This window comes from Scylla paramamosain, chromosome 2, assembly GCF_035594125.1.
Source record: "Scylla paramamosain isolate STU-SP2022 chromosome 2, ASM3559412v1, whole genome shotgun sequence".
In the NCBI taxonomy this organism is placed as follows: Eukaryota; Metazoa; Arthropoda; class Malacostraca; order Decapoda; family Portunidae; genus Scylla; species Scylla paramamosain.
Window position 1 is genome coordinate 2,700,001 of NC_087152.1, and position 27,241 is coordinate 2,727,241.

At 40.3% G+C, this 27,241-nt stretch overlaps 1 protein-coding gene across 4 annotated transcripts in view; it reads left to right on the plus strand.

The window, feature by feature from the left end:
* Nucleotides 1-27,241, plus strand: part of LOC135108378 (tyrosine-protein phosphatase Lar-like) — a 238,105-nt gene that overhangs the window by 192,256 nt on the left and 18,608 nt on the right. For 2 of the 4 annotated variants that reach the window (XM_064019319.1, XM_064019336.1), the window contains exons 9-14: nucleotides 14,770-14,870; nucleotides 16,262-16,457; nucleotides 17,120-17,253; nucleotides 18,382-18,532; nucleotides 19,152-19,457; nucleotides 26,364-26,500. In XM_064019319.1, the coding sequence (XP_063875389.1) occupies nucleotides 14,770-14,870; nucleotides 16,262-16,457; nucleotides 17,120-17,253; nucleotides 18,382-18,532; nucleotides 19,152-19,457; nucleotides 26,364-26,500 (1,025 nt within the window). Of the gene's footprint in view, nucleotides 1-4,097; nucleotides 4,250-14,769; nucleotides 14,871-15,207; nucleotides 15,351-16,261; nucleotides 16,458-17,119; nucleotides 17,254-18,381; nucleotides 18,533-19,151; nucleotides 19,458-26,363; nucleotides 26,501-27,241 lie in introns of those variants that run through there. The other 2 variants (XM_064019327.1, XM_064019324.1) reach the window with 2 other exon arrangements.

Below are 27,241 nucleotides of genomic sequence, written 5' to 3' on the forward strand. Positions count from 1 at the left end.
CTGCATCATACAAAATACTGGCACGTGTTACTCGGCCACACCACCAGACAGGACCCAGATGACAGCAAAGACTCAAACAAAGACACGACAAGGTTACCTCAGAGTATTTCCAATCCATCCTTTCCATCCCCCATCCAGTTTTTTTTTTTTTTTTCCCTCTTTTCCCTCAGTGTGCCAAGTCTTACCGAGCTTTTGTTTGACTTGTGTTACCCTCGGCGAGTTGATTTCCTTTACGTTTTATTTATTCAGCGGGTAAGTTGGTATAGTTGGATTTGTCTCGACAAACAAATTTCCACGAACTGCGCGTCGGATCCAAGAGACGGACAAAGCTGAGTTCAGGGATTAATGGGATAGTCGGTCGGTGCATGGAGATTTGCGTTTTCTGTCTGGCGTTGTGATGTTTTCTCTCTCTCTCTCTCTCTCTCTCTCTCTCTCTCTCTCTCTCTCTCTCTCTCTCTCTCTCTCTCTCTCTCTCTCTCTCTCTCTCTTTGTATATCTGTTCACTCGCTTCACAAAGACCAAACAAAATTCGTACGTGTATTTTTTAATTTTGATTGCCTCTCGTGTGCCTGTGGTGGTAGGTGTCCTTCCTGCCTTGAAGTGTTCTCTCTCTCTCTCTCTCTCTCTCTCTCTCTCTCTCTCTCTCTCTCTCTCTCTCTCTCTCTCTCTCTCTCTCTCTCTCTCTCTCTTTCTCTCTCTCTCTCTCTCTCAAACGTGCATAAAGGGGAAGGTCATGCAGTGGTCTTCTTTTCACAGTGTATGTACAGTCGTGCTCGCCTGTCAGATAACGTGCTGTATTCACTGCCAGTGTGTTTTTCTCCGTGCCATTTTTCGTTGGTGTTAATTCCTCTGATGTGCTGAGAGTCTTTTAGTTGTCAGCTTTTGCAAGGAGAATGTCAGCAGATCTGAGGACTTAAAATTTTGAGGGAAAGCACAAAACACAGTTAGTTTAATTGACTTGTGACCGTGACTTCAAAACGGAGATGCTGTGAGACGGATAGACTTGCGCAATCTATATGTATTGCCTCTTCCTCTTTTCATTACATGTTATGAAGTGTCTTTCATCACAATCCTGAAAAAAATATATATATACGTGAAGAGCAATACAGTCTTGACGCGCGCTATGCAACATTTTTTTTCATATGTTGGTGCCACACGTGCTGGGCATAAGTGTGCAAATCTCGAAGGGAGGAAAGGAAGGATGTATAGGAATAGTATTGAGAAGTGAGTCTAGTTAAGAAGATTCATAGACAAGGAGAAGAAAGAGGAGGAGGAGGAGGAGGATTTCAAGTATAGGTGTTGTTCCGAAAGAGAAGCTCCTACTGCATCTCTCTCTCTCTCTCTCTCTCTCTCTCTCTCTCTCTCTCTCTCTCTCTCTCTCTCTCTCTCTCAACGGTAAAACAAATGGATCCTGGCGTGAAGGAGCTGCAGCGTGCCCGTGTAGCGTCCTCCATCCCGGAGTGAGTTGCACTGGACAACAATCTATAGAAGTCCAATTTTAATAGGCAAATGGTGGAAGGCCACGTTCACCTTGTTTTGCTTTGCTGTGGAAAAGAATATATATATATATATATATATATATATATATATATATATATATATATATATATATATATATATATATATATATATATATATATATATATATATATATATATATAGTGACACTGGGGGAAAAAATCGTATCGCTTCATAACAAACCTATGAAAAAGCGCACTTGAAAACATAAATTCATAAAGTAAATCTCCGTTTAGAGTAAGTACAAATCTTAAATTGTTCGGAGTAAAATAATGAGAAATCAGTAAATGAGAGAAACTTATTTGCTGGTGAAGCTTGTAACAACACACACACACACACACACACACACACACACACACACACACACACACACACACACACACACACACACACACACACACACACACACACACACACACACTCGGCTTCTTCCAGTGGGCGGGTCCTCGTGTTATCCACCTGGGTGACCTCTGTGATGCTCGCCCCTCAGACCCCAATTTGGTAAAAGGACCGCTCAGCCGGGAATATTTACCTGGTGTTCTTGGGTCCCGGTGCTCGGCGGGCGGCGGAGAGCGAGGCGGAGGCGATGCGGGAACTTGACAGACTGAAACCTGGGTAGCGTGAGGAACATGTCTGTCGAGATTATACATTTTCATTTTCCTTGCTTGTGCTTATGTATAGGGCTGACAAACCTCTAGTGCTGATCCCTTCCAGTCATAACAATCATTATCAGTAGTTTCTTTTATTCCACCTCATTGCAAGTGCATTTTCCTTAACCTGCACTGGTCTCTGTGTAGGCTGCCCGTCTGTTTCAGGCAACTCCACCGAACATTTTGTCTCATCTTCCCATCTAGCTCTGTCCACCCACCGTTCACCACCCTCGGCCTCGTGTGTTGGGCCAGGGATGGGTGGAATGGTGGGGGGAGGGGGTGACTGATGTAGCTGGTTCCAGGGATTCTTTTTTTTTTCCCTCTCCCACTCCACCAAACTTTCCCTATGGGATCCTTTCACTCACTCGTTTGCATCTTGTCCGTTCCATACCCTTCCTTCCTCGCTTCCTTTTTATTTTTCGTCTCGGAACAAGGATTTTGTAGCATTTGTAAAGAGTTTTCTGGCTATGTATTTGTTTTCTTTCTTTTTTTTTTACTTCTTTCCATTTGCATGTTGTATCAATTTCTTTTTTTTTGTTGTTTCGTAGTGTTTACAAATCCTCCCTTTTCTTCTCTCCATACGCGCCATATCCTTTTCCCCTTTTTTTTTATCTTTTATTTTTACTTTTTTTTTTTTTTTTTTTTTTCGTCTTCAGCCTTTCCAACCACCCCTGCCACCCCTTCCGATCCTGTCTTGAATATTGAGTTATGGAGGTCGTCATCGGCATCTTCCTGTCCCTCCCTTGTGTCGTGGGGCCGCCGCTGTCGTGTCCCCGTCCCTGCCATAAATCCTGTGACGGGTCCCTCCGCGCTGCCCCTTTCCCTCGCCATTCCCTCCCCTTTCCCTCTCCTCCTCCCTCCCCGTGATTGCCGATATTCTTCTCCCTCCCATGCGTGCTTCCGTTCAAACGTTCCAAACCTCGGCCAGAACGTTTATGACGCACCTGGAAACGTTTCGCGCAGTCTCCGTTTCCGAACTTTTCAAAGGAGTATTTATGTCCTGCTTTAGGTTTAATCCAGTGAACTTCTGTCTCCACTGGTAAGCGGGGGAAGGCCACCTCAGAGGAGTAACTCATTAAACTCATCTCACACAGTAATCAAAAAGTTGAGAGAGAAAAGTAGTGATTTTTCATCTGACTCTTTTTAGCGAAATTCTATAGCTTCGAAAAAGTTGACTGTGTGTGAGTGGCCAACGGGCAACCACGTGTGGCTGTGTGCGACTGAGAAAGAGTTGAGTTGAGTTGTTGGGTCCCCTTTTAGAGGATCGAAGGCCATTACTCCCGAGATGAATCACTGAGGAGCCCAGAAAAGGCCGCCGGGTGAATTCCATCGGCCCTGCAATGAATATTCGGAGTGTTTGAGTTAACTAATCACCGCCGAGTGCCTGGGTGGCGGATGAGTTGCTCTCTTGCCGGCAGCCTCCGGGAAAGTTAGTCTTGTGAAGTATTGCCTATTTCGGAAATTGCAATGTGTGAAGGCGGAGGCGGCGGCGTCTTCTTCCTCGTCTTCCTTGTTCGTGCACTGCGCCTGCCCCTCTCTTTCCTCTCACCACTGGCCAGCTGACCTACACCACTGTCAACACTGCTTGCCACATCATCACCATTACTCTCTCTCTCTCTCTCTCTCTCTCTCTCTCTCTCTCTCTCTCTCTCTCTCTCTCTCTCTCTCTCTCTCTCATTGTAGTTTTAATTGTTTTCTCTCGAGGTCGTTTTCATCTTTTCGATCAGTTGTAACGAGTGTAGAAATGATGACTCACTGTTAGATTCACTCTGTCACGGAAAAGTAACTGTCCCAGCATCATACTCTACCTTCCTCATCTTGTCCAAATGAATTCTGAGACTCCACGAAGCATTGTACAGTCGGAGTGGAAGTAAACAAATGTTCCGAAGCTTTCGATCCTTCCGATACATGTTTCGTCAAAAATGAAGCTCTTCATTCACTGCCTTGAGTTGCATTACTGCGTGTGTGTGCGTTTGTCAGCCTCAGCCCTGCGCCTCCGCCTCGCCCCTCGTCTTCCCGGCAGCTCGTCCAGCATCCATCTCCTTGCGAGGAGGAGTTAGCGGCGCCGTCCTCATAAATCTGTGCGTATTAAGCAGTTGGAGAGAAGCGGCGGCAGAGCGGAACATATTTACATAATATCTGAGTAAAGTGGTGGGGTTTTCTTTTTTCTTTTTTCTACGATCCGTCTTGGACCTTTGATAAATTTTTCAAGTTTTCACATTATCCCCGTGTTAGTAAGACCTTCCCTTCAATCACCTCGTTTCACCACCGCCTCCATCATCACCCCCTTCATCACTCTCACGTCATCCACGCCTTTAATCACCTCCCGCCTTGTGCCTTCTCTCTCCGAGCTTTAGATGAAACTGTGTATATGCTGCACTGGGACTGTTGCAATGTAAGAAAGTGGAAAGAAAGAGAGAGAGAGAGAGAGCAGTGTACTAAAGATAAAGAACCTTTCATTGTTTGAGGCTCAGTTTCCATTCGCCGAAAGACTGCAGTAGTTTTAAGCATGACGAAGTTCCCATTTCATGATACATTTTATACATGGGGAGGCTTTACAGCTCCCCCGGCCTGGTCCCGCGTGTCTCCTCACCTCGGAAAAGATCCCCTGAGGCCATGACGCAAGCTTTCTCAAGTTCCTCCTCACCTTTGCTGATGTGAACCTTTCTTGTGACTTCTCTGAACCTCCTTCCTGAACCTCCTTTGGCACAAAACTACAGAAAATAGTTGGGAGTTTGGTTGAGAAAGAATCGTTCCCGTTGTTTATGGACGTGTTGTGATAGCCACTGATCGCCATTAGCAGCTAACGACCACCAGCTAACCGGGATATAGAGCGCTCGCAGGTAATATGTATTAAGGAAGTGAATAAAATGGTGCTGCTTAGAAAGAAAATACTTGTAAGCCACAGAAAAATGGATGTGGTGGTTGTGCTCTACCGCAAAAAGAGACGGGCAAGTTGTGGCAGGCGATGATGTTAAGGGTGCAAAGAAAATAGCCATCCCATATCAAAGTCAAGATGATCAGGAGTGTCTGGGGAGGGCGGTATCATGGGAATACCAGGGATATTGGCAACTTCAGTACAGCGAGGTGCGCGCCGCGGTGGGAGCTGACGTCTTCCTCTTCCCTTGTAGTGTTAAGAATGCAAGGCCGGTGGGGCGAGCAAAGGCAAGGCGAGGGATGGCCGTCAATCTGTCACCGAGCTAGGGGCGCCCTGACCCAGCCCGCCACACAGGTAGTCTCCCCAATTTAGCGCGGGTCGCTACCACTCATCTTCCTCAAGAACATAAGCGGGATATAAACTCCGGCAGGAATTGCAGCGCCGCCATAACCGGAATAGTTGTTTTAAATTATGACAGTTACATGGAAATTATGAGATAAAAGTTTTAAGCAGACTCGAGTTTTCTGAGTAACGCCTGAACAGTTATAGACCATAAGCTGTATTTATGGCAGGATCCAGAACAGGCCTTGTTTGGGATGCAGTCTTTAGGTAGAGTGGCGGCGGCAGCAGCCACGATGCTTTATGAACTCCGCCGCGCCGTGAAAACTGTATCACTCATTTATTTTTTACCTCCATTTATTTTTTTGACACTGGTCAGTCCCTGCCGTCTCTCTTCTTTCATCCGCCCCACCTTCCGTCCTGTCCTCGGTGGAGTGGTAAAAATAGCTCCATGCAGACGAGGTAACTTTTTGTGGTGCGGTCGGGAAGCTGGAACACTCGGGACTCAGCAAACTTGCATCCCACCGAGTTACCGCTGCTGGCCAGGAGCAGATACGCGATGCAACCTTCACGCGCTGGCTAGGTGCTCCTGATTTTACGTAAGAGAGCGTATCCTGCTGGGCTTATGAAATTCTCTCTCTCTCTCTCTCTCTCTCTCTCTCTCTCTCTCTCTCTCTCTCTCTCTCTCTCTCTCTCTCTCTCTCTCTCTCTGATTGTTATTTTCTCTGATTTTTTCTCTAATTTTCTTCTCAATATTTTCCGCTTTCATGTATGCTGCGCCAAGCTTGCCCTTCCTTGTCTCTCTCCCTTTGTCACGCGCTGCATCTCACCCTTCAACAATTCCAAGTTTTCTTGAAGAATATTCTCCCTCTCTACCTCCTCGCACCTTCATCTCGAGTTACTTGATATTTTATGTAGTGTTCCTGCATATTAGATTCACTTTATTATTATTTTTTTTTTCGTTTATATTTTTTACCCTGTCCTCGCCGCCTTGTATATAAAGCGTATCTTCTCATCCCTTGTTCTTCAATTACCGTGGTGTTTTGCTTCCCCTAAAACTCTTGCGTTCCCCATCATAACCCAGTCGAGAGTGAAGGAAAACTTTAAAAACTAACAAGTATAAGATAGGAAGATGCTTACCCTTACCTCCCTCCGCGCCACCCAACACACACACACACACACACACACACACACACACACACACATACGCACACAGTGATTGTAACTGCGTAAATTGCCTAATGATGCTGATTCCCTCAAGGGCTTGCAATAAAGGGAATTAGAAGAGAACACTGGAAGGAATGGATAGTTTGGTTTAAGCGTCACAACAGCAAGGTCATATAGCGAGGAAGTCAGGAATAGGTTAGTGGGCAGCAGCGTCAGTGCTATGAGAGGAAAGCTGAGTAAGTGGTATATAATTAACGTGGCTGCTAGACAAGTGCTTCATGTTATGAAATGTGAGAAAATGAACTGCACTCACTCGTATACACTTTCAATAAACACGAGTGGACAGAGATTACGTGCTGTAGTATAGAAGTTCGAGCGAGGTGTTGAATGAAAGCTACGAAAAAGAAAATTGAATGTCCCACGAAAGAGAGAGAGAAAAAACAAACAAAAAAAAAAAAACTTGTGAGAGGGAGAGGAAAGGAAACAAAAAACATTGCTACCCTTTTCATCTTTTTTTTTTTTTTTTACTAGTCTGAGAAGAAGTTGGACTCACAGCTTGATGACCGTGGAACAAAAAAAGGATACCAGTAATTACAGCTTCCATTAGAGAAAGTAAATACGAGAGAAAGAAAGAGGGTGAGCGAAAAAAAAAAAAAAATCACCTAATTAACTTCAACTTTGTACTAGGTGTGCCGATACTTCACTTTACATTATAGAGTACAAAGTCGAGGGAAGAAAAGTAGAGAAAAGAGTAAAAAAAAAAATTATACGTTTCTGTTCGAGTTTCACAATTACGAACTGGGAGTGATTAAATTTGGGGATATTTTCCGCACTAAGGACTCGAATACGGAACGTGAGAATATTGAATGAGTGCACACACATTAACTAAATGCAACGAATCAAAAAGAAATGGGTTGTTTGAAGAGTTTGTATCGAGTGTGGCAGGCAAAAAGCAGAAAGATGCATACAGAGAGAGAGAAAGAGAGAGAGAGAGAGAGAGAGAGACGACGACAACAACCATATCCTGAAACCCTTGTCACATCCACTACTCCCAAAAGCCTCTAGTTGAAGTTACACGTTTTTTAAGGGTGTTTTTATGGTTCTAGTGACAGATTAACAAGATTTTTTTTATATATACTTAACAGAAGAAACACTCTTGAGAACCCGGCTAATCATCTCTGTGGCCTTGGAAAACAGTCGTGGTGAGAGAGCAAAGCGTTTTATAAATACGGGCCAGAGAGAGAGAGAGAGGGGGGGGGACGCAAAGAAAACGGAAGTAAGGAAAACGTACTAAGGTGAAATGAATCCAGAGAGAATGAAAAAAAAAAAAAAAAAGAGAGAATGTAAGGAAGGAAGATCCCGCAGCTCTGAGAACAGCGCCCCAGAGCCACCTTGAGATGCACAGTGTTAAAAAAGTTATAATTGGCAATAATATATGATGGCCGGAGGTGGTGCGCGGAGTGTGTTTCTCAGTCACCACGGCGGCCACTTGGGGGGGGGGGGAGTCGGTGGCGTGTGGTGGTCTTGTACTGCCTTCGCCATCTACATGGTAAGGGATGGAGGAACATACCGGATTTTGTTTGTTGCAGTAGTGGAGATGAAGGAAGGTAAGTGGTGGTGGTGGTGGTGGTGATGGTGGTGCCTCAGACTGTGATGGTAGTGATGTGTGTTTTTTTTTGTTTTGTTTTTTATCGTGTGTATTTATGTGTGTAATTGTAATTCGCTCAGCTAGTATTGAACACGAAGCACAGTTACAGACTCACACACGTAAAATTACATATGAATCCCAGTTTTTAGTATACATACATACAATTGGATGAATAACTGTTTTTTTTGTTTTTTTTTTTTTTGCAGAGTTCAGTTACATATAGAGGTAATAATAATATTTGAGATTCACAAGAAATATACAGGTTGATGTGAGTGAGGAAGAGGAGGAGGAGGACGAGGAGGAGGAGGAGGACGAGGAGGAGGAGGAGAGGAGTTCAGTTTGGCCACAGATCATGTAATTCTGAGTATAGAAGGGCGGACAGGCAGACGCTTCTCGATAAGGTCAAAGTGTAGAGGGCGTGAGGAATGTTGAAATGATTGATACACGTACGAGACTCACATGGAGGTGTAGGTGGGTGACGTAAGTGTAATTAGAGGAAGTAGCGGGCGGGTGAGTGATAGAAGGTCATTACTGGACTGTTGGACGCCGCCACCACTGGAAGGCGTTTTAATCCCAGTCTGTTGTTCCAGCACCTGAGCACCACTATCCCTACCCCCCACCCTTTCCAGACCCCACGTTCCCCCCCCCCTCACCAACAAGTCTCATCCTCCTCCTCCTCCTCCCAAGAGCCCCCTCGCCTTCCACCACCAGCACCACCACTGCCTCCGCCCCTATCTCATCTCTTCCACCTCACTCGCACTATTACCAGCTCCACCCAGCAGCTTGCCTCGCCCCTTTTCCTATATCCTCTTTACGCCTCACCTCTTTTCTATTTGCATTCATCTGCTCTCTCTCTCTCTCTCTCTCTCTCTCTCTCTCTCTCTCTCTCTCTCTCTCTCTCTCTCTCTTGGCGGTAATGTAGTCACCGGTCACCATTTCCATCCCATATTAGCGTTCTATATCTTGTTTTTCCCCCCTAACCTTCTCGGCCTTCCGCCTGTTTTCATCCTGGAGTAGTAGTAGTGGTGGTAGTGGTGGTGGTGGTTTCCCTTCCCGTCACGAGGAAACTTTAACCAGAAAAGGTGCATAAAAATGAGTAGCAGGGAGAGAGAGAGAGAGAGAGAGAAAGAGAGAGAGAGAGAGAGAGAGAGAGAGAGAGAGAGAGAGAGAGAGAGAGAGAGAAGTACCTATATTTTTATTGTCGTAATCTTGTAGTAACCATCACACACACACACACACACACACACAACAAGGTGGAGGTCGTGATTGACTTGTGGGACAGCCTTGAGTCTCCTGCGTGATGGATCGAAGGGGAACGCCGCAGGATCCCGGAAGGTACTTAGGATGGATCACTTGGGCATCCCTGGGCTGTGCCGCGTGGCTCCCCCAAAGCGGCGGTGAAAAATGTTGCCTCAGGGGACCGTCTTGAGAGGCCAGGGTAGGGTGTGGACGATCTTGAGTGGTCTATAGTACTGCCCCTCTCTCTTCCTCCTCCCCCTCCTCCTCTCCCCCAGGCATCCCAGCACTCTTTCCTACTTCAAGTTAGTTGTAGTCTTGTAGTTTAGTTCCTTAATCGTAGCCCAGTTAGTTTATTATGGTCTTGTTAGTTATAGCTCGTTGTTGAAATCCCTAGTTCTTGTTCATTTAGTTTAGTTTATCCCAGTTCCTTAGTTGCCGTTCAGTTAGGTATTTGTAGCCCAATTTCTTAGTTAGTAATTCATTTAGGTAGATTGTAGTTAGTTGTGGACACGAGTTGGTTGTAGCTCAGTTGGTTATTCTTAGTTATTTTCAATCCAGTTAGTTGTCATCCAGATATTTAGTGTTCGCCCTGTTGTTGTCCTGCCTCCAGTGGTCCCTTAACCCGCCCCCCATACCCTTACCCACCCACCATAGTGCCCCCCATTACAACAACAGTCCACACGTGTTCCACATCACCCATTCAGATGCCTCCACCACCACCACCACCACCACCAGCCTCTCATTTCCCTCCTCAAGATGCCAAGGCTTTCACTAACCTCAGCCAAGCGTGAATTGCCTCTCCCACTCCTTTCTTAACCTTACTTTCCTCTTCTTTCTCTTACTTTACGCTCGTTTCCGATACACAAACTACGCCGCACTGAGTCACTGCTAAAGATATACGTAGCCATCATGATGTATTACCTATGTTTCGTGTGAGGACTGCAAGGGAACAAAGCTTTTACACACACACACACACACACACACACACACACACACACACACACACACACAAGGAAACAAGGGAAAGAAAAAGACCCGCTGTTGTTTCTGAGGAAGGGCACGCCGTCCGCGGGAATGGCTCGGGAATGGTGACGAGTGGTGGAGGCAACGAATGGGGTGCAGGGAAAGAGGAAGGCAAGACAGGGCGCTGAGAAAGAAGTAATAAGATGGAAGTGAGCAGAGAGAGAGAGAGAGAGTGGCGATTGGGGAGAGGGGGCGAAGGAAAGCTCATGAAAAAAAAAAAAAAAAACGAAAGAGGAAAAGAAAAAGATTTTCAGTTAATCAAGGTTAATGCACGTCACCATCACAAATTATACCACCTGAAACTAATCCCATGTAGTACAAACCTCAGATCCTTCCAACTCTCCCCCGCGGACCGCACACTTACAGCAGATGATTAAACATGAAGTCAACATTCATCTGTCGGAAAGTCGTAACGAAGGTATAGCGCGCACAGGGCCTCCCATCGCCTAGCAACTCCCCACCGTGGCAAGTGTTAATGTGTTCCCATTTAGATTATCTCTGCTCGTTTTGAGGCGCCTCAGCGAGTATATAACCACTAGTGTTGGCACCACCGCGCTGCATAACCCACCAAGCGATAGGACCGGCCATTTCTCTTTAATTAGGAATTCTGAAAGGACTGCTGGGGCGGCGAACGGGTGGCGCTCCTGGGACTGCAGCCTTGTGCCTTGTTGCTGCTGCGGGTCACTGGTTGCTTGTACTTGTAGTTATGGGGTGCGTTCACATGTTCGTGTGTACATCAGGACACTAGCTGCTGGAATGTAGGTTATAAGGATGCAGAGAATGAAGGCTTGAAAGAAATATGTGCATAGTCTAGAACAACTATATTAATGGGAATAGTGAGACAATCGATGGAAATTAGCTTAAGGTGGTGATAATTGAACTGCTTAACCAATATTGCACAGATTGGCCCTAACAATAATAACAACAACAACTACTACTAACATTACTATTACTACTACTACTACTACTACTTTACTGCTGCTACTGTTGCTGTTACTGTTACTGTTGTCACTTACACAGCAAATTTTCTACTATTAGACCGCATGCTTCAACTTCAGACGGTGACGGAGACTCGCGACAACGATCTCCTGTTTGGGGCAAATGATGAAAGCAGATTCTAGCAATTTACGTGCTTAGATGGTCGTGTTGTTGTTTTGCAGTCTTGCCTGAGAACAAGTACAGCTTATGTATACTTTCCCTAATGCTCCTCTTCTGACATTATCGCGTCTCTCCGTGCACCCTGTGGCGTAATTGCTGCAGGCGAGGACACTTAGGACACGCACGTTAATTTGCATAATTGTGTCATATGTATGGAGGGTTTGGCATTAGGTAATATTGCTAATAGGCGGTAAGTATGTGACTAATGGATATAAATGTAAGTAGCCATTAAGTATCAGTGGTAGTTAAGAGATGACTGTTGTGGCGTCATTCCTCGTTCGCTGAATTAGCAATTGTCAGTTTTCGTTGCCAACACTGGACTCACTGCCTGCGCTCCCTTTGAAATCTCGCACTCACATCGCTGAATAAGAAGTGGCTGGTGAATACATCCATAGATAATGATGAGTATAGTATTAGAGTCTGACGTGTGTGTGTGTGTGTGTGAACTTATTTCCTTCATGTAAAGAATAATACGTGATTAATGAAATTGAAAATAGTTGAAAATAAGTAATAATTATAACATTGGGATGTGACCCAGTTTGTTTATTATCACAAAATTCTTCTAAGTAAGGAACAACACTCTGAAAAGGGAGTTCATTACCATATTTGCACTACGAGGCGTAATGTCACTTCCAAAAACAATTAACCGGTGACAATGCTCAGACTTTGCCAGCAGCCCTCGTACAACCCAATGGCCTGTGAAGGAAATGAGTGCGAACTGGAGGCTGCCTGCGCTCCACTCCGCTCACTCCTTCCTTCCCTCCTTCCTTCCCTCTCGCCCCGCCAGCACTCCGGGAGTTCTCGGCATATTACTGTAGTTTATCCTGAGCCTGAACTTCATTTTATGCAAACTATGCCCTTAAAACTTTCAGGGAAGTTAAGTTTTCAGCGAGATTTTGGTCTGTAGCACAACACCTCGTTTTAATCGACGGCTTAGATGCAGAGTGCCTGTGTGGAAGATGATCGTTTGCTCGCATTGTGTCTGAAGGCATCTGGAAACATTTACGCGGTCCATTATGATACGAGGTTTTATTTTTATCATATTCAGAATTAAGTTAATTCCCAATGCTGATGTAAATTGCATCCGTATGCATTATCACATACTTATTCTCGCGTTTATCTACTAATTGTGAAACTTATAGAGAAATTAATGTATATAGACATTTCATCTAAATTACGTTGACGTTCTTGAATATTAGTTATTATTATTGTTATTATTATTATTGTTTATTATTATTATTATTATTATTATTATTATTATTATTATTATTATTATTATTATTATTATTATTATCGTTATCATTATTATTATTATTATTAGCAGCAGCAGCAGCATTAACGGCAGCTCTACTTTTTAATTATTTCGCGACAGAAAGTACACACACACACACACACACACACACACACACACACACACACACACACACACACACACACACACACACACACCTCTGACAGCCTCCTCTGGGTGGCATGGGGGGAGGGCAAGGAGACCAGGAGATACTAACTTTCCTAAAATTAAGGTTTGCACTTGGTCGACGAGACTCTTGCACGTCGCCTTATAAACCCGGAGAGCGCGGCGCAAGGTTATTGGAACATAATTTACTTCAGTAGCCCGTAATAAGAGGAAGGAACCGGGTCTCCTCAGCCTGCCCGCCATCACCCACCGCTTGCCTCCACTATATAACGGTATTAAATATTTAAATGCCGTGTTCTCTCATGAATATCTTTTTCGCTTACGTGGTCAGGAAAGATGTTTAGGTTCAGGTTTTGTATTTAAAGCTCTTGCTGGACATCAGTAGAGGAAAGGATGTGTTGGAGAATGCATGCAAGTCTCAGAAACGCTGGTGGCAGATTGGAACATTATACATTCCTTAAAACACTTTTCAATAGAATGTTTTATGTATACCATGTACGCTCTCTCTCTCTCTCTCTCTCTCTCTCTCTCTCTCTCTCTCTCTCTCTCTCTCTCTCTCTCTCTCTCTCTCTCTCTCTCTCTCTTCCCGAAAAACTAAGAGTAGGTTTTATTTGCACTAATAATTTTGCTGCAATCAATCAACGAAACAATTTCTCTTCCAAAACTTGCCTCATTTTCAAAACCGTGAGGGAAACAGCATCTGAATGCTTCAGTCAAGGCTTCGACACAGCTTCAATTGCGACTTCGGATTAATGATTCTTTTGCGTTTTCTCTCCATTTTCCTCATTGATCTCGAGGAATCAGTTAATACATTATGATTCAACCCCATTATTCAGCATCAATACGTAGGTGATGTATTGCCTCTCATCTCAGCAAACTATAATTTTACAAAGAATAGAATTGTACAGTACACCTAAGTTAAAAGTGACACTGCCGGTTTGTTTTGGCTACTTAGCACTACACCGCTTGACAGGGAGGGTAATTATTGTACTACACCGCTTGACAGGGAGGGTAATTATTGCACTACACCGCTTGACAGGGAAGGTAATTATCGCATATACTGAACTGATCACATTTTAGAACCGACAAAACCACCAGACAAAACGAAAATACAGGAATGTCCAATGATGGGGTTAAATGGTATATTATGGTGAAGGTTTACTCTTTCCAGTGGTGCGTACTTATATTAGAATTCTTTTATTTATGTGTATATTTGTTTTATAGGCTTTCAGCTGCTACCGTAGGGATTTACCGAGAAAGGGTTAGGTTATTAGGTACTATTGCAGCTTTCACCAACCCACAAAAACAATTATTTTATGTCCTGGGTATGTAGGCATCTTAAAGTACGTAGGCATCTTAAAGTACATTTCATTTTTATTTATTTATTTTTATTTTTTATTTATTTATTTTTTTTTTCTAACGATGCAAACTTTCAAAAATTGGTATTAACGCTTGCATTACCGCCCTTTCCTCTCGATCACCACGAATATAGGTGAATACGTGCATGTCTTGGTTAAGGGTATCCTGGTGATGCGCAGGCGCTTTAGTGGTGACGTGGCGTGATGATCTATGACGTGAGGTTACCTTCTGCCTAGTACAGCGCGAGCGCCGCCGCTTAGCCAGTAACAAATATGCACGTGTATCACTATGTGGAAGAACAGGTACCCTCGCTCAAGGTACATCTGAAACTAGTTGTGTAACTTCTATGTCTAAGACTATTTCTCTTCTCCAGAGCCTGGAAGTGCACCACGGAATGTTCACGTGCGGCCGCTGTCGTCCTCCACCATGGTGATTCAGTGGGATGAACCCGAGACTCCGAATGGGCAAATAACGGTATGGATTTTTTTTTTTTTAAGTATATATATTTGTGAAACCACTATCATATTACACTGACATATGAACCTTAAATTTTACTCAATTTACCAGTAAATTCTTGGTAAACAGGATCATGCTAATTAAATTTAGATTTACCTACGGTTGCCATACGTGCGGATTTTTCCGGACATATCCGGAAATCAGATAACGAAATCTGCGTCCGGGGGGATTTTTGAAAATCCCTCAAATGTCCGGAATTTCACCTTCCATCATTACTAACTGTTAAAAAAAAAAATCACATTTATTAAATTTCCTTGGGTTGAAATGATGGGAGAGAGAGAGAGGGGGGGGGCTGACCGAGTGGCAGCTGCTTTGGTTTGGTTTCGGTCAAGACTGACGTTGTATGGGTCCTGTATGAAGTCGGTGCTCGCAGCCTTCCCAACGCCGCATCACTTGACGTCGCGCTCGCGCCCCAGTCTTTCACCAGCTCTAATAGGGGTGAGTTTGGATTACTGTTTGCGGCCTTGTGACCTCGTCATTACAACTATTACTTGTTCTTGTCAAGATGCCTAAACGAAAGTGTAAATTCACTGCAGAGATGCAGAACAAACTCCCGTGCTTCAAAAAAAGGCAGGGATGAGTGGGAAGCCGAGTGTTTGGTGTGTAAACCAGGAACATTTGTCTTACTGGCACATAAAGGTATTAATGACTTAGTCACATGTGAGCTCTGAGAAACATAAGAGAGCAGTGCAAGAAGACGGTTCATCAATGAAGATGACACATTATTTTATTATCAGCCATATGCAAAGGTAAATAAGTTGAGTTTCTTTTAATTAATTTACATGTTTTCCAGTATCATATCAGGACCATAATCAGGTGTTAGTGAAGATGTCCGGAATTTTGATAGTTCATATATGGCAACCCTAGAGTTACCTACATTGTAGTTTGCATAGTTGTGCAGGGGAAAGCAGGTTCAGCTCACAACTGAGAGATTCTAGGTATGGTTCTCAGACAAGGCAGAGACAAATTGAGTTTATTGTCTTTCAAGCCACAGTTTCAAGCCAGAGTTGTGACTTTGCTAGGAATCTTATAACATTGTGTGTGTGTATAGTGGATTACTTATGTACATATATATATATATATATATATATATATATATATATATATATATATATATATATATATATATATATATATATATATGTTTGTGTGCTTTCTTTAAGAGATAAGAGATTCTCTGCCCTGCTGTGAGGGATAAACAAGAAGAGACGTAAGAAAAGGGTATCTCAATCTTTTGGACTTGCACAGATCTAAGTATCACTTTTTGCATACTTTGGAGTTCTTCTATGTAGATCTAGTTCTTCTATGTAATTATTAAAATTAAACAATGCCATACAATTTTTCCCCAGGGCTACAAGTTGTACTACACCACCAACCCATCACTGCCAATACAATCATGGAAGAGTCAACCTGTACAGGACAACAAGCTCACCACCATCAGTGACCTCACCCCTCACACCATCTACACCATCCGGGTCCAGGCTTACACTGGCATTGGTCCAGGACCTCTTTCTGATCCTGTGAAAGTAAAAACACAGCAAGGAGGTAAATTTTTCCAACTAGTTCAGTATACGTATATACTATGACTTAATGAGATTATGACTGTCTTTCAAATTTGAAGGATATTTTAGTGTTACTGGATTTGATGGTAATGATAAAGAATGAACAATTCAAAGAAGATCAGCATTTTGCAGAAAACAACTTACTACTGAAGGTCAATGACTTTCACATATAAAATTCAAATTGTGTTGCATGATGTCTTGAATTCTGTTTTATGTGAGGTTGCTATCTGAATATAAAGTTCCATTCATTTTCATTATGTAGTGGTAAAATATATTCTTCCAATTTTCATGTATCTCATTGTGTTCCCAAGGTTCATTAACTATTTAACCAACCACTTCACAACAGCCCTTCACATTCATAAATACTTTTCATGCAACTCCATTTACCTCCTATGACTTTTACATTTCATTTTCTTTGAGCCAAACAGTGCAGCTCATATATTTTTGCACACAAGCCCACCAGTTACTCTCCATTGCCATTCACTCCATCTACTCCCCTTTGTTTTCTGCTACACTTGCTGCCTCAGTGCTTCCTACCTTTCCATCCATATCTCCAATTCATACTATGTCAGTGCATTACTCTGAACTTCTTATCAGTCAACTGCTCTTAGATAGGATGCTAATTATTTCCCCTAATCTTTTTAGTACCCAGTCAACCAACCAACTTGCATCCCTCACGAGTGACTGCTACTTCAATTGAACTAAGCTGGACCAGGCCATCACATCAAGGGGAGAATATTATTTCATATGAACTCTACTGGAATGATTCTACCACATCGGTAAGAGTACACAGTTATCTAGTGAAAACACCCTTCATAAATTCAGGATCATTCAACTTTCTTCAGGCTATCTTGCATGACGAAGGCAGAGCTGTTGCTGCTAGTGTGAAAACAGCTCGGTCACAAATTTCACATTCTGCACATGTCCAGGAGAGCCATCATTTATCCCAATGTCTGCTTATTTTCTCAGATGGTCAATGAACAGTTTTCTATAATTAAATTGCACACTCAGCTAATTATGTGTAAATTTCAGCTTGTTCACAAGATATTAAAACACTGGACACAATCACTCAAAGTTTGCTCATCTTTAAACAATTTGAACTATTGTGTAACATGAACAACATTGCTGCCAAAGATTTGTTGAATCTTACAAATTGTTTTAGTTGGAGCATCACAAAGCTTTTAACAAAACTTCATGCAATAATGTTGTTCTGTGCATTTCATCATCTCACAAACTGAAAAGCCAATATGTAAATATTACACAACCATGTCCACCACCTGCCTAGCAATGAGTGACCTACCCAGCAGGGCTGCAGAAAATCACATGTTCCACTCCTGTCGTTTTTCAAGTGAAATTGATGTCTGCTACTTTTTAACACATTTTATAATTATCATTATCTGGGGTCCTGTATTATCTTCTATCTCTGGTTGCCCATCACTTAACTCAGGAAATGGATTCAAAATAACACTTTTAATGATGAGTAATTTATTGTCCTGTACATCTTAGTGTCACATCTTGGTTGTGTCCTTCAACTTAGTGATGTTGTTTGTCCTGCTTTGCCCCTTTCTGTTTGCCTTGCTGCTGTCCTGTGCTTTTGTTTTGGTGAATAAGAAAAATTTCCTTACATTCTTTATGTATTGATCAAGTGAGCTATCTTAATTAAAATATTATCCAAATATTCACAAGTTACTATCTTATTAGTTCTATGGAAAGAAACATTGACAGTCTCAGGATAATAATTTTACTCGTCTACATAGAAAGTTTACTGCACAATACAAGGTCATTGAAGCCTTCTCATTTAATTCTATTTAAGAATGTCCTTAACTGAAAAGTCAGATTGCAAAGATTTGATTATAGCTTTAAAGATATAACCAACAGTTTTTCTCACCATAATGTTGTCTTCACAGAAGCAGGAACAGCGTAATATACCTGAAGGGGAAAGCTACACTTTGGAAGATCTTCAGCCAAACACTGTTTATAGCCTGTGGCTTGCTGCTCGCTCCCAGAGGGGTGAGGGAGCTGCCACTGCTCCCACGTCAGTCCGCACTGATCAAGACAGTTAGTACTTGCACTTATTATTTGTATTGAGATGTACTATATATTTCATTCTATCTATTTGTGTTATGGTCATAATTACAAATACATATAAATACTGACTAAAGTTTAGTGTTGCACTTTGAAGAACAAGCTTTTTCATCATGAACTTATGAAAACTAAGACCATAGTATTGTACTTTGAAGAACAAACTTTTGAATTCAATATAAACTAATAAAACCTCAGACCATAGTATTGTACTTTGAAGAACAAACATTTTCAATAAACTAATAAAAACTCAGACCATAGTATTGTACTTTGAAGAACAAACTTTTCAACATCAACTAATAAAAACTCAGACCACAGTATTGTACTTTGAAGAACAAGCTTTTTTAAATATAAACTAATAAAAGCTCAGACCATAATTTTCACTGTGATAAAAATAAATAATTGCATATTTTCTAATCATTGTTCAGGTCTTGTGAACTCACAGGTGTTCAAGATACAAAATTTGGGAGTACTCATTAGAAGTGGAGAGTAATGTTACATTTCCTAAACTAATGAGAGCAAAGAATATAAATCAGTTAATTATTATGTTAACTCATTACTAAAATAATTAATTCAACACTGAAAATTTTTACAGCACCAGGATCACCTCCTAGTGATATCAGGGCCAATGCTGAAGATTCTGAGAGCATAAGAGTTGAGTGGAAACCTCCACCTCTAGACAAGCAGCATGGAGACATCACCTACTACAAGCTTATGATTGTCAACAACTCAAGACCAGACTCCGATGCTTCAGTCATTACAATATCAGATCCCAATCAGTTTGAATACCTCATCACAAACCTCAAGAAGTGGACCGAGTACAGAGTGTGGATGCTGGCTGGAACAGTCATAGGTGATGGGGTGAAATCTGAAGCACTGTTTGTGCGCACTGATGAAGATGGTATGTATGCATGCATGTGTTATTATCAAAGTTTTCAAGGTATTACAGAATATGATGAAGGAGAAGATAATAACTTTCAGCATTTGCAGTAATGATAGATTCACATACCTTAACTGAATGACTATTATGTAACTCTTGTTGATTAAAGGTTGATTAACAATTGCAAGTGAAATATCATAGTAGCATAGATACTTGAGTAGCTTTGAACAGTACTAACTATCTGTCTTTCCTAACACTGAAAAAAAGAATACTCTTTATTAGAAAATGTATCTTTCTTAAAATGGAACAGCAGATACATTCTCCACATACTAAGCAACCTGTAACTATCCTTCTTCACTGCATGAGCACCATGCACAGTTGAAATGCACATAGGTAATAAAATTTTGAATTAAGGCCATCAGTGCTTTAACAGATTTGAAGTATAGTCTGTTAGAGTGAACTGATCATCTGATGCCTTGGCAGCATTTGTCATGTCTTTCCTGACTGGCTGAGTTCTTTTGTCACTCATTGGGACAAGGTTGTCACTCATGCTCTGGTGATGCATGTTTCTATATTACTAACCTTAGCTCTCCTCTTATATAAGATAAGCCATATTGATTTATTGGTACAGCTAGATTAAACAGTGATTGGATAACAAATTATTTGTCAAAATTTGGGAAAAAATAATAAATAAAAAATAAAAGAATTTATGATGAGAATAAGTGAAAGAACAACTCCAAAAATTAAATGATTTTCACAAATCATTGTTGCTTGATGCAGTTATTGAATAATTAATTAAATAAATAATCAAGTGCTATAAAGAAAGGTACTCTGAACATAATGGTGTAATCAGAATATAAGGTGATAGTAGTTGAGCATTTTACTTGTCATATTTTATCTATAATCTGGTTACATTGTGGTGTTCATGAGACTCTTCTTTATTGGATGGTATTGAATGAAGTAAGTAGTTAATTTCAGCATTAATTCAGTAACTGCAACAAATGACAATCTAGAGGTGAGAAGACTCATAATCTACAAATATGTAGTACTAGAGCATGCGTGTGACCAAACAAGTGTGGGCACTCACCACACAAAAGTGATCATTGAGGAAAGACATGAGAAACACAGTCAAAGCACCAAATGAACACTTTGCTTAAACAAACTATGGCTTCTTCATGATATATGTAAGGCTTTTATGTATAAGTGGATCAAGATCAATGTGAAAATAAGATACCAGTATTGAGAAGGCTTGGACTGTTGGCACTGTTGGCATTGATGGCCGCTGAACTTTCAACTGTACACTCTTCTGTGCCCCATTTCTCCCCAGGACAACATGAAACATGCAGACTGTAAGGAAGGGCAAAATAAAATGTGTATTTTCTTACATACATGAACAGGTTACTGGGAAGAGTTAGGCAGGGGATTAGCACATATGTTTGCTATTTCAAAGGACTTTTTAATAGTTTTTTTTCTTTTTTTTTTTCTTTTTTTTTCTTTTTTTTTTGTGATATGTGAACATCAACATTTTATGCAAAGAAAGCATGATATAGAGTCTTGATAAAAAGAACTCTTCTTCAAAAACATATATGTGGTTTTTTCCTCTTGCTTTGTGAAAATAAAGTAAAAATATTTAACAGATAAATGAAATCACAAAGCCTGAAACATGGATCAGGTAGAAATCTGTGTTTTTAATGTCTAAAGATTTTTTTTAGAATGTTTTTATTTTTCAAAGCATACGTGCTGACATCTGTATTGTACATGAAAACAAAGGGCTTTGTGACCCAACAATAAGCTCATAGACTATTCAGCCTATTCTAGACATACACGTAGCTATCTTTGTCACTTCTGAAAGTTTTACATGTGTAACTATACCAATCTGCACATGTAACTCAAATCTCGCATGAACACTACAGATTTGATATTCCACACCACAGTTATGGATGACCCAAAGAGTCCTAAACATAATTCTGGCATTCTTACAGTAAGGAATTAGGACCATTTCATTAGTGTCTGCAGTGGTGAAGGTCTTGTTTGAAGCAAACTGTAACCGTATCAAAATGTTATCATGTAACAACTAGTACATCAATCTACATTCCATGAGATGTCTCAAAGAAAGCCAGAATTATAATACTATTCCAAACTCCAGAATCACAGTAGAAGTTGATCACAACTTTTGACATCAAAACTATCTTTACAACCTTTCATGAACCTATGCCAGACTAACACACTTGTTTCCCTGCCCCTTACAAGGATACATTAGTAAGTACAATGATGCCCACATAAGGACAACCATGCTCCACTGAACATCTTGGATGGCCCCCTTTACAACATCATAGAAAATTTTCATCACAAGTACAGTCACATTTCTCTCCCAGATCAGACCTGTAACAGATTGATCATAAGAAATTTTTACAAAATCATTAATATTAACTATTCCCCAGAGTTGCCCCTTCTTGAACATAAATAAACAGTTCCTTGACCTTTCTCCTGCTCTTCACTGTAAACACCAATGGCTCATGAACCCAGGACATAATGCTATACCTTCTATTCTTCTGTAATTCTACCTCTTCAGTAGAATTTACTTATCAAGTCAAGTGAATAATAAATATGTATTGTTGATAATAATGCTTGGAGACATTAAAGAAGAAAGTGTGTATAATTTTAAGCATGAGGAAAATTCAGTGATGTTTCTGTTAACTCATAAATATCCACAGTTCATACAGAAGAATACAAACATGCATGTACTCTTATGATACTGGATATCTGATGCATCTTTCACATAAAAAGTCACTTCCACCCTACAGCACCTAACTATCTATAATGCTTCAAACTTGAAGAGAAATTGCTATTAGCTTCATATTATGGGTTCTAAAATGCTGCTTTACACTGCCTCTGTCATCTACAATTATGTGGATGTATTTCCCTGTGACATGAACTATGGGAGATTGATCTGCTAATTGCTGATGTTTTGGGACATGTACTGTAGGTTGTAGACTGTTTTCCACTGCTTAGCACACACAAGTAAATTCAAGAAACAGATTCTTATTGTAGTTGATCATGGTCTCACTTGACCATTGCTCTCATAGAAATCCTGTAGCCAACATGCAGAGGGTGAAAGCACAGTATCTGCTGTAGGGTGGTTAAACCCTGAGCCATTGTGCGTGTGAGCCCCGAGCACCGTGTAGTTGATTCTGTAGACATTTTGATTTATTGGGGGGGGTGGGGTAAATTTTTTTATTGTCTCTTAGTTGCTTGATTTCTTCTTTAGTTGCAAAAGCTTTTACACTCACTGTAACATGCACCAAGCACCACACGCCCCTTCTGCTGATAACTTACAGTGTCCTCTCAGATCTAAGCTTGTTTCCATGACTTACTTCTCACTCCTCACTCACTTGCATGCTCTTTTATCTTTTCTCATTCTCTCTTTTCTCTCCACACTGAAGCCAGATGATATGTTGGATGGTGTAAACAGACTCAGTTGGGGTGTTGGCAAGCTATTGATGCCATTGTTTCCTTTTTTTTCTCTCTCGCCTTCCGTTAACAGGCCAAAGTAAGTATATGAGGGTTTGTAATGCTATGTAGATGTGGTGCTAGTAAATGCTGTTTCCTTCATACCATAGTTTGTGTATTTTTCTTAGCTTATGCTTCTATCACAGTGATTTCTTTTATGCACCGTCCATAACCTACGGATAATAAATTTTTGTGTTGTCATGTATATTTTCTTAGTGTGTCTTCATGGAAGTGAAAATTCTCAGTTTCAAGTTTATGACACCATCATATCAACAACATTTATGGACTAGTGCTGTACCTGAAGCAAGAAATATATTGCTTTGAAAGATTGTTCATTTCTGTAATGCCTCTGCTTATCACTATATTATTTCCAGTATTAAATGCAAGCTAACTGTAAGACAGCAAAAATATCTTTTTATTCATTTAATTAGCTCTCTTCTTTACATATAGGTTAAAAATTTGCATAGAAGCAAAATTTAGTCATCCTTGTATATTTGTCTCTTGTTCAACACCAATATTAATCAATCTATAATAAATACAGATAATATTAATTTAGGTATTCATTTATAAAGAAATATTACAGTATTAAATGCTTATTTTATGTAAGAGATCCACTGGCCAAAGATAACAAAAAAGTTAAAAAGTAAATAAATAAATGCCTACAGAGTGTCAGTCCCTTAAGTAAGAGAGCTCAAAAGGATCATCCAAAACTGAAGGATAATTGTCTTGAAACCTCCCTCTTGAAAGAGTTCAAGTCATAGGAAAGAGGAAATACAGGAGGAGGCAGGGAGTTCCAAAGTTTAGCAGAAAAGGAATAAATGATTGAGGATACTGGCACTTAATGTTTAGTTTGATGAAACTCTTCCTTAGTTTTATCTTACTGCATCTTGACTGAACAGTTTGTAGAATAAGTGGAAGAGAAGATTTTAATGAATGTTACTGATTTATTGTGCTTCATAATCTCAGAATTGTAGCAGGACTAATAGAATTTCACATTCATCTGCTTGAGCAATCTGCAGATCTTCTAAGGTTCATTGCATACACCCTCCGTGGCTTTTTGTAATAAATGTCAGAAATGCTGCTAATAGAGACAGAGCAAGTAGGGGAAGGCTTTGACTAGGAACAGATGGATGCTTTTCTGCTGTGGTCACTCTGTTTAGGGACACTCCCAGAGGGAGCAAGGCATCAGAGAGAGAGAGAGGTATTGCATACAGTATAGGTAGGAATCTTGCAAAAGATTACTGCATTAATCGTGAATCAGAATTCATATGAAGAGTAAATACATGATGGAACTGCTGGAGATAGTGTAACATTTCAGAAGAATTTCAAGAACTATTAACATAGAGTATCACCGGCTGCACGCCTGGATAAACGGAGTTTTCATAACCTCATTAAGTGCAGAGAAGGTTAGTTATCCATATTTGTACTTGCAACAAATATAAAATTGTTTTTTAGGTAAGATACTTTGCATCTTGCAAAAAATGCTCTACTATTTTAACAAAAGATGTATGTAGAATTATACTAACATGTTACATCAAACTGATCTGCCTGCACATTTTTGTCTTTGTTCATCATGGTTGGAATGAAGTTATTTATGTTCAGGTAGCCTGACCTTGCCTTTGAGGTGCCTGGCCCAGCCCAGCCTGACCATTGCACTGCCCACAGGCTGGTATCTCCAGAACTGTGCGGTTGATCACATTGAAACACATACCATGTTATAGCACAACTTTCAATTTTATGTAATATAAGTTTCATCACATGTGCTAGTATAGTTCACAGGATAACTTGCCCATGACTCGAGGAGTTTTTAATTATTGCAAGTTGAAGTTCATAGTTGTCTGTCAAGGTGTTGCTTGATGGTCTTGGTGGGTGTTCTGCACTGGATGTGTGACAATGCTTGTTCATTCCCTATCAGTGCATTTAGCTGATCTAAAATGACAAAACTATCTTTTCTGTGTTGTTTGATTAAAGTTAATGGCAGCTTCAGTAATTCATTAATCAAAAGCCAAACAATTGAACATGATTACACACACGTCATTCACTTAGTGTCATATCATTCATCAGAATTCTATATAAGTAATTATCTTCAGCATTTCCATTATGTTGTAAAGAAAGAACAAAAATTCCAAAAAGAAGCAAAAAGATGTATAACAATACTTGCTGTAAGCCATAATGATGTTGAACATTTAATGGTGTTATTCTTGCCAATATTTCTAAAAGCAGGGATGGTTTATTTTTATGGAAATATACATGATACTCACATTTAAGTTATGTGTGATGTTTCTAAGTGAAGTGTGATGACATGCTAATGGTATGACTGCTGACCGGTCTTGATGCCTCTTGCTGTCTGTGCTATGATCCTCTTGACCCTGCCTTTTCACCCTCTGATTACGTGCAAGAAAGGGGCTGTCTTTCTGCTCACATAGTATCTCTTGTACTGTAGTAAAAAAGTAAATAATCCATATTCTATCCCCTACTGAACATGAACTATTCTCCTTGTTCCATAGAAGTATTGTTAAGTACTCAATGTAATTGTCCTCAAGTACAGTTTCAGGTAATTCCCTTGGAAATTCAGGTAATATATTTAATACCTTCCCATCCCATTCTATAAAACAACTCTCTGCATTCATTCCCAGTTGACTAGTTGCTAAGTTATCCCATTAGACCATATCAGGTTAACTAGACATTTAACTGGAGCATATTATATTAGGAGCAGAAGGGTTACAAGTGTTTCTTTAGAACTAGAAAACTTATACTATATTAGCCTCAGGGTCTTAATGGGTGTGGTGTGTCAAATAAAGTGCTAATTATAATATATTAAATATGATGTGTTATCCATACAGTCATTATAAATAAACAAGTTTAAGAAATTCTGAAAACCTGTGTGGATAGTTAAGAGGACATGTATTGATATGCATACTTTAAAATCTTATGAAGAGGATAATTGATTCCCTCATTATAGATGAGATAATTCATCACCATAATATCAAAGCAATTTTTAAGACATTATTTAATTATTGGACACTGATCAATTTAAAATGATAAGAATCATACATGTTGAAAAAATGTATACTAAAGCTTAAGAATTATTGCTGCTTCCAGAGCACTGCTGCTATGCATGCAAAGAGTGGGTTTTAATTACTAAGAAATTAAAGATTTACTTTGCTGTAATGATTGTTAGTAATTGTTATGTGTTCTCAAGAAAAATTCTCTCAGTTATTATAAAGCATAATTAATCAGATAAAGCTGAGCTGGCATTAACAAGCAGCAACATGCTAATTAGAACTGTGTTATTTTCTGGATGTCTCACCTGTTTTTTATCAACATAAGGTCATTTGATGTTAAGGTGGCTGCTCTGAAGAAATATGGGAACACTGTTGTGGAGGAGGGTGCTAATCTGTCTTCTCATCCCTGTAGTGCCTGGTGAGCCCCGGAATGTTAAGGGGGAAGTAATAAACAGTACCAGCATTGAGGTGACCTGGACTCCCCCAGATGAGAAGGAGCGACATGGCATTATCAGAGGCTACCAGATACATGTTCAGAACGTTAATCGGGTGAGTACTCGTATGATACAATCCAGAGTGGTCTAGGTATGAAGAATGATGACTGTCATTTGATATAAAGTTTAATGCTAATTCTTGAAAGTGAAAAAAAAAATATGCATACACTTTAGCAAACTTCAAGCAACTATAACTTTGAGGTTTATTGATAATGTTTTTGCATCTTGTAATGTAATGCATCTACCATTTATAAAAATACTTACATTGGTAAAGAATACTTGTAAAGCTGTTGTGAGCTGATAAATATTTCTTCAAAAGTATCTGTATTTTTCAATAGAAAGATAAACTGCCCCAAAAATTATTAATTTATTTGTGTTCTTAGTACATGTCAAATCACTGCACCAAATTATGAAAAGAGAAAAATGTTAATCTAAAAATGTGCAGCTTAGTTAATCTTCCCTTTACTGTGTTTTTTTTTATTTTTAGCTAAAGTTAAACATTTCATGTTGATATCCTTGCTTTTTTTTTTTTTTTTTTTTTTTTTTTTTTTTTTAGCATGAGTTCATTAGAAAACATGCACAATGAAAGCTATGTACTTCACTCATAAGGATAAAATCATGTGGGTGAGATGGCACACACACATTGACTTCCCATTGTGTGGAAGATGTGAGATTGAGCTCAGTACACTGGCTAATAAATTTGTCAGTAAGATTGGCTCAGTGCCACTCTCATGCCAAAAACAGATTTCATATTATTTAAATAATGCAGGACCTGTTTCATGAATTGGATCAAAAA